Genomic DNA, 7,951 nt, shown 5'->3' with positions numbered 1-7,951 from the left:
CAGGCGTGGTAGTGCATGCCTGTAATTCTGGTTACTCAGAAGGCTGAGGCGAAAGGATCGCCGGAGCCCAGCAGGTCGAGGCTGCGGTGGCCAGGAGGGGCCACTGCACTCCAGTCTGGGCAACAGAGTGAGACTCCAACTCAAAAAAAAAAAAAAAAAAAAAGTTTTTGTGTTATGTATGAGTGATACCAAAATAGTTTTGTTCTTTCTAAAACTGTTATTTAACATTTCCATTTGTTAGAAAAATGATAGGACAGGTCTTACTATTCTTTTAAATTTTTCATTTAATATTTGGCAAACACGGGTTCAACGTAAAGTTTCTTTCTTTTTTTTAAAGATGTGGGATACAATTAGTTTATTTCAATACTTGTCCCAAATGACTTCCTAGCTGAAAAAGAAATTGTCCAAAACTGGGAAATACTCAACCCTGGGTGCAAATGTAAAAATCATTTGCATTTAATTCATTCGATTTTAAGAATTTCACATTATTTGTAATACCGCTATAAATGGATGTCAGTTTGTAGTCTCAAAATTTATTAAAATCATACATTGTATAGCAAATAAAAAGTTCGAGGATATGAGTATATGAGCACATAGTATATCTACATTTTGATATACAAAAACTAAACCTCACAATGACAAAGACAATATTTTACTCTTACCTTGCTACAATGTATTCAAACTGCCTGTGTAAAGCAACAGGTTACACGAAGCAATTTAGACGTTAACCTTTGTATCCATTCTACCATATCTGAAGTTACTGTATCAAGTGTCAGCGCCCCAGGCTATGGCAAAGTCGCTTCCTGTTAAACTTTGTATCCATCCCGCCCTATCTGAAGTTGCTGTAACAAGTATCAGTGCACCAGCCTGCGCAAAATCACTTGGACCATGACCTTTGTATCTCACCAGCCCTGTCTGACGTTGCTGTAACTGAATATTAGTGCTCCTCACCCACAAATGGTGATAAATTTTATGACCCTAACTGCTCCCATGAGCGACTGCATAGCTCTCTCCATCACCTCTTCCCCACCCACGTTCACTGCACCTGGACGCAGCCCTTATCTTTCCCATTTCTAGAGATTTCCTAATTTGCCTCCCTACCTTCGGCCTTGAGCCTCTGGAATCCACCCTGCTCAATAGCCCGCCCCCTGGAGCCGAGGGATTTTCCTGAAATACAAAACTGCCTGTGGTGCTCGCTCGCGATTCTTTTTTGTGTTTTGTTCTGTTTTGTTTTTTTGAGTTGGAGTCTCACTCTGTCGCTCAGACTGGAGTGCAGTGGCTGCACCCGGCCACTGCAGCCTCGACCTGCTGGGCTCCGGCGATCCTTCCGCCTCAGCCTTCCAAGCAACTGGAACTACAGGCACGTGCTACCACGCCCGGCTGATTTTTTGATTTATTGTAGAGATGAGGTCTCACCAAGTTGCCCAGGTGGGTCTCAAACCCGCGGGCTCTGGCATTCCACTCACCTCAGCCTCCCAAAGGCGCGGGATTACAGATTCTTAAATGCCTCCCTCCACACGGCCCTTTCCACCCACCTACCCCTAGCCCATGCCTATATCACCCCCACCAAATCCTTCCAGCACCACACACACCAGCCTCATGGATGGCTTGCATGGTGCCCAAGTCCATCACCATCCCATGTCTTGAACATACGTCTCTCCCATTTTAAACCTACTTAAAAGAACAAAAAACCTCTGGGTCTTACTCTGTTGCCCAGGCTGGAAGGCAGTGGCACAATCATGGCTCACCGCTGCCTCAACATCCTGGGTTCAGGCAAACCTTCCACTTCAGCCTCCTGAGTAGCTGCAACTACAGGCGTGAGCCACCACGCCCTGCTAATATTTTTCATTTTTTGTAGAGACGAGGTCTTGCTATGGTGCCTAGGCTGGTCTCCAACTCCTGCACTCAAGCGATCCTCCCACTTCGACCTCCCAAAGTGCTGGGATTACAGGCGTGAGTCACTATGCCTGTCTCCGCAAGCACCATCTGAATAAAGCATGAGGCGTGCACGTGGAGTGTTTGACAGTCTTCAGCACGCGTGCCAGGTTCAAAGCCGGTGATTTGTTGCAAATCCTGTAAATCCTTTAAATCCTTGAGGGCTTGAAGTTAGCCTGTAGGTCCTTTGCATCAAATTTAACATTAGCACCAAACTACCTTTCTCCTTTCGCTGTGAGCTATTTTTAATCGCCCTATTTAACTAAACAGGCTGGAATGGATCTTTAGAGGTTTGTCTTCACACGAGCCTTTCCTGCCTCCCCAAGCAGGCCTTAAGCTGACCCTCTTCACCCCAGCACCGTATCCAAAGCAGGTGCCTGACAAATACTCGTGAATGATGCTTCCTCTCAGAAGGTGGCCTCCTCCTGGAGGAGCACAGGGCTTTTCTGCTGACCCGCTTCCTGTATGAGCTATTGAAAGGTTGCCACGTCTCCTCGCAGCCTCCAGCAGAAAGTAGTGCGGGCATCCTTCCAGCCCCCGGTGCCGCCTCCTTCCCTCTGTCCCCCCCATTCTCTCGCCATCGCCCCCTTCTGCCGAGGTTGGTCATTCCATTCAACGAACAGTCCCTGGCCTTCCGCAAGGTGCCGGGTATTGTGCTGGGTGGTGGGAAAGTGAAGAATTGAAATGACCCGTGGAAGCCGGGCTCGGTGGCTCAGCCTGTCATCCCGCGCCTTTGGGAGGCAGAGTGAGTGGATTGCCTGAGCCCGCGGGTTCGAGACCCGCCTGGGCAGCGAGACCTCATCTCTACAATGAATCAAAAAATCAGCCGGGCGTGGTAGCACGCGCCTGTAATTCCGGCTACTCGGAAGGCTGAGGCGGGAGGATCGCCGGAGCCCAGCGGGTCGAGGCTGCGGTGGCCGGGAGCGGCCATTGCACTCCAGTCTGGGCGACAGAGTGAGACTCCGACTCAAAAAAAAAAAAGAAAGAAAGAAATGACCCATGGTCACTGCCCTGAGTTTTCTCCACTGACCTCATCCTATTTCTTTCTCTTTTTTTTTTCTCCTCTTGAGTCAGAGTCTCACTCTGTCACTCAGGCTGGAGTGCGGGGACGTGCTCGTGGCCACCGCCACCTGGACCTGCAGGGCTCAGGCAATCTTTCCGCCTCAGTCTCCCGAGTAGCTGGAACCACAGGTGCGCACCCCCACGCCCGACTGTTTTTTTTGGATTTATTGCAGTGATGAGGTCTCACCAAGCTGCCCGGGCTGGTCTTGAACCCGTGGGCTCAGGCAATCCTCTCATCTCGGCCTCCCACAGTGCTGGGATGACAGGCATGAGTGGCCACGCCCGGCCCTCATCACATGTCATTTTCCAAGTGCATGTGGCGCTTGATCTCTCAGCTGCCACTAGATGGCTCTCTCCATCACCTCTTCCCCACCCGCGTTCTCTGTACCCAGACGCAGTCCTTATCGATAGTTCCCATTTCTAGAGATTTCCTGATTTGCCTCCCTGCCTTTGGCCTCTTATCCCCCCAGAACCCAGACACCCGGATCGGGGACTCCCTGCAACTGACAACACCCCATGACTCAAACATTCCCAAGGACAGCTTTGGCCTTCTGGTTCCTTGCGTATCCGCCCCAACACGGGGGGCGTGACAGACCATGACACCGTCACTGTCACCCAACGAGCTCTGGGAGCCCACCCATGAGCTCAAGCTAACAGGCATCCTTTATTCACTTATTAATTCACCCATGCCTCCCGTTCGGACGGTTCACCTGTGTCTCCTGTCCTCCAGACACACGGGAACCCCAGACGTGGCCACATAGAGAGAGGCCAGAAGGGCGCAAGCCTGCGCCCCCGCCTGGGGGAGCTCCCAGGCCTCCACCCCAGCCTGACCGCCCCTCTGTCCAAGGCCGACTCCACCCCAGGGCAACATCCTCTCCTGTTACCCTCCCAGCCTCCAAATGTCCCTTCTCCTCCTGGTGTTCTTCCCCCAAACACTGACCTTCCTGTCGACACAGTCCGTCGAACCCCAAAACCCTTGCTTCACTCAAGCTCACACGCAACCTTCAGTCACTCATTAATTCAGCAAAGACTTGAGTTCCTTTGATGTATCAGATCTTCTAACGGGATGTCAGGGGTACAGCCATGAAGGAGACAGAGAAACAAAGGAGCTAAACCACACACAAAATCGGACAGATAATGACAGAAGGCGTTCCGTGGTGCTCAGCGCTCTGACGGAAACCGAGGGCCTGGGAGAGCGGGTAGGGGTCGGCGTGAAGGGGATGGCTTAGAAAAGGCCCTGGAGAGACAGCAGTGTGGGCAGAAACCTGGCAAAAGCAGAGGAACAAGCCAGGCAGAGAAACAGAAAGAGGTCACAGCAGCACACAGACCCTGGGGTGAGGACACGCCTGGAGCATCTGGGGACAGTGAGGAGAGCCATGTGACTAAAGCAGAGAAGCCCGGGTAGAGAGGGAGAAAATGAGAGCAGGGGAGAATGCGGATCAGATCAGGGTCGCTCTGGGGTCGTTGGCTCCAACCCCGAGTGACGCGAGAAGCCCCTGGGGGGGTGGACAGAAGAGGGACATAATCTCGCTTGCATTTGTTAAGGATAATTCTGGCCTGGGTGCAGTGGCTCACACTTGTCATCCCAGCACTTTAGAAGGCCTAAGTGAGAGAATTGTCTGAGTCCAGGGGTTCAAGACCAGCCTAGGCAATGTGGCGAGACCTCATCTCTACCATAAATTAAGAAAAATGAGCCAGGCATGGTAGCCCGTGCCTGTAGTCCCAACTATTGGAAAGCTGGGGTGGAAGGATCACCGGGGCCCAGCAGGTCGACGCTGGGGGGGCCACGAGCGTGTCATGGCACTCCGGCCTGGGAGACAGAATGAGACTCCAACTTAAAAAAAAGATAATTCTGGCTGCTGTGCTAAGCAAAGATGGAAAAAGAGCAAGGGCGAAGGCAGGAAGGCTGAATAAGGAGTGATTCCAGGTAAGATGACGGTGCAGTGGTGAGAAGCTGTTGGACTCTGGTATTTCAGAGAGGTGCATCCGCCAGGATCTGATTATGGGAGGGACATGGGATGGGAAAGGGAGGAGCCAGGGATGACTGCAAAATGTTTACTGAGAAGAGGAGTTCATGAGAATGACACACAAAGAAAGAGCACAATCTTTTTTTTTTTTTTTTTTTTTTTGGGTCTTAGTCTCACGCTGTCTTCCAGGCTGCAGTGCAGTGGCATGTTCACGGCCACGGCAGCCTCAACCTCCTGGGCTCAGGAGATCTTTCCACCTCAGCCTTCCAAGTAGGAGGAACCACAGGCATGAGTCACCATGCTCTGCTAGTTTTTTGATGTATTGTAGAGATGAGGTCTCATCAAGTTGCCCAGGCTGGTCTCGAACCCCTGGACTCAGGCAATTCTCTGAACTCGGCTTCCCAAAGTGCTGGGATTAGAGGCTTGAGCCACCATGCCCGACCTGAGCACAATCTTCTTAAGCATGTTCATCACCATGGGTGGCCCTGAGACCTGTCCGGGCCCCCAGAGAGCCTGGGCTGATTCCTTTCAGGTGCTGACATAGTCCAGACATCTCCAGACTCTGAAGAAGTCATCTGCAGTACCTGAGAATCTCCATAGCTCCTCTCATGCACTTGGTTTCTAAATTTCCTTCTTAAACACCTTCCATAATTTCCAGATTGATTAAATACAGTAGACGATGAATTAAAAGTTCATGCTTCAATTAAAACGGATGTTATTTTACTTAACCTGTGGTTTCACCTCTTTACAGTTTTTTTTTTTTTTTTTGAGTTGGAGTCTCACTCTGTCACCCAGACTGGAGTGCAGTGGCCGCTCCCGGCCACCACAGCCTCGACCTGCTGGGCTCCGGTAATCCTTCCACCTCAGCCTTCCAGGTAGCCAGAATTACAGGTGTGCACTATCACACCCGGCTAATTTTTTGATTTATTGTAGAGACGAGGTCTCGCCAAACTGCCCGGGCGGGTCTCGAACCCGCGGGTTCAGGCAATCCATTCACCTCAGCCTCCCAAAGTGTGGGATTACAGGCTGAGCCACCAAGCCCAGCTCTCTTTCCAGCTCTAATAAACATGAATATCCATACATTTCCAAGTGGAATGAGGATTAAATGAATATGACTTACCAGTTCTTCCACGGTGGCAGGACCTTTTGATCTCAGGCGAAGTGTTCCCCGTTCACTACCAATTTTTCCAGCTGATGACCTCCCAGTCTTTGGCCTGGGCTCTATTTCTATAAACACACAATAAATGAGGAAGGGTACATGTATTCAGAAAAGATATCCCAACCGATTGCGGTGAACATTAGCGCACTTTATATTTGCCACAAAACTGCATACAATTATTGTAGAGATTGGACAAGAGGCATGCTTTCTTATGGAACTTCCAAAACAAGACAAATTCACCTGCCGCCCATTATTCTCACATGATCGTCTGCATGAAACAGTTCTGGCTATAAAAAGAAGAGGGATCATGTGGAATGTACAGACAGGAAGGACTCGAAGTTATAAGAAAGAAAAAAACAAAACAGTTGGTTTTATTATAAGAGTAAAGAGGCCGGGTATGGTGGCTCACACCTGGAATCCCAACACTTTGGGAGGCTGATGTGAGAGGATTGCCTGAGCCCAGGAGTTCAAGACCAGCCAGGAAAACACAGTGAGACCTCATCTCTACAAAAATTTAAAAATTAGCCAGGCGTGGTGACACATGCTTGTGGTTCCAGCTACTTGGGAGGCTGAGGTGGAAGGATCACCCGAGCCCAGCAGGTCGAGGCTGTGGTGAGATGTGATGGAGCCAAACTGCACTCCAGCCTGGGCAACAGAGTGAGACCCCGACTCAAAAAGAAGAAGAGTAAAGAGGGATACGTGTCAGGAAAGCAACACTGGAAGTTCAGCTGGGCTTCATCAAGGTGACAAAGAAGGAAAAGAACCACGTCTTGAGAGCAGAGAGAGACAGAGGCACAATCACTCAGGGACCCACCCTCGCTTGGGGCTTTATGGACCCAACTCCGTCCAACACTCACACCAACCTGTGGGGCACACGATGACCCTCATTTCACAGATAAGGGGATCGAACTCAGGGAGCCGCGGGGCTGGGATTCAGAACCAGGTCCCGTGGACACAGAGGAGATTCCAAAGGCCCTCCGCTTTCCTCAGCAACACCGCGGCCTCGCCCCTCTTGGAAGCGCCGGGGATTCGATCAGGAGTGGGGCCCCAGAGAGAAAGGGCCTGGGTGCAGAACCCCAGGAAGGAACTCCCCGCAGACAGCAGGGACGCCCAAGGGAGCAAGGGTCCCGGAAGCTTCCCTTTCCTGTGCCTGTTTTTCTGTCATGTCTTCTCTTCTCTTTGCAAAGCACCAAGAGTCCCTGGGCCCACACCAAGCAGTGACACAAACGAGTGAAAGAGACAGGAGGAGCTGGAACTAACTGGAAGGGTGAGCACTGTCTAGACCACACAATAACGTACTGCCCTGTGGGAATGCAGGCCTTGCAGGGTCAGACATTGCACTTTGTGGCAAAGAAACTGGATACCCAAGTTTCATATGAATCTCTTGATTTTTAAGTTTTTTAAGTTTAGGCAATTAAGTCAAACTTTGGTTTTTTTTTTGAGTCAGAGTCTCTGTTGCCCAGGCAGGAGTGCAGGGGCATGCTCACGGCCACCGCAGCCTCGACCTGCTGGGTTTAGGAGATCCTCTCACCTCAGCCTTCCAAGTAGCTGGAACCACAGGCGTGCGCCACCACACCTGGTTAACTTTTATTGATTTATTGTATGTAGAGATGCGGTTCCACCAAGTTGCCCAGGCTCATCTCGAACCCCTGGGCTCAGGCAATCCTTTTGCCTCCACTTCCCAAAGTGCTGGTATTACAGGTGTGAGCCATTGCACCTGGTCGAACAGTCTGTTTGTTTGGTTTGTTTTGTTTTGTTTTTGAGTTGGAGTCTCACTCTGTCGCCCAGACTGGAGTGTAGTGGCCACTCCCGGCCACCGCAGCCTCCA

The 7,951-nt window shown here is 50.8% G+C and overlaps 1 protein-coding gene across 1 annotated transcript in view; it reads right to left on the bottom strand.

Moving 5' to 3' along the window:
- The window catches only part of GIPC2 (GIPC PDZ domain containing family member 2), a 97,729-nt gene that overhangs the window by 12,150 nt on the left and 77,628 nt on the right, over positions 1 to 7,951 (bottom strand). Inside the window, exon 4 of the mRNA XM_008067816.2 lies at positions 6,085 to 6,191. Coding sequence (XP_008066007.2) covers positions 6,085 to 6,191 — 107 coding nt within the window. The remainder of the gene's footprint in view (positions 1 to 6,084; positions 6,192 to 7,951) is intronic.

This window comes from Carlito syrichta, unplaced genomic scaffold (assembly GCF_000164805.1).
Source record: "Carlito syrichta isolate Samal-C Ts95f unplaced genomic scaffold, Tarsius_syrichta-2.0.1 Scaffold309778, whole genome shotgun sequence".
NCBI classification, from domain to species: domain Eukaryota; kingdom Metazoa; phylum Chordata; class Mammalia; order Primates; family Tarsiidae; genus Carlito; species Carlito syrichta.
This window is presented reverse-complemented; position numbering and strand designations above follow the sequence as displayed.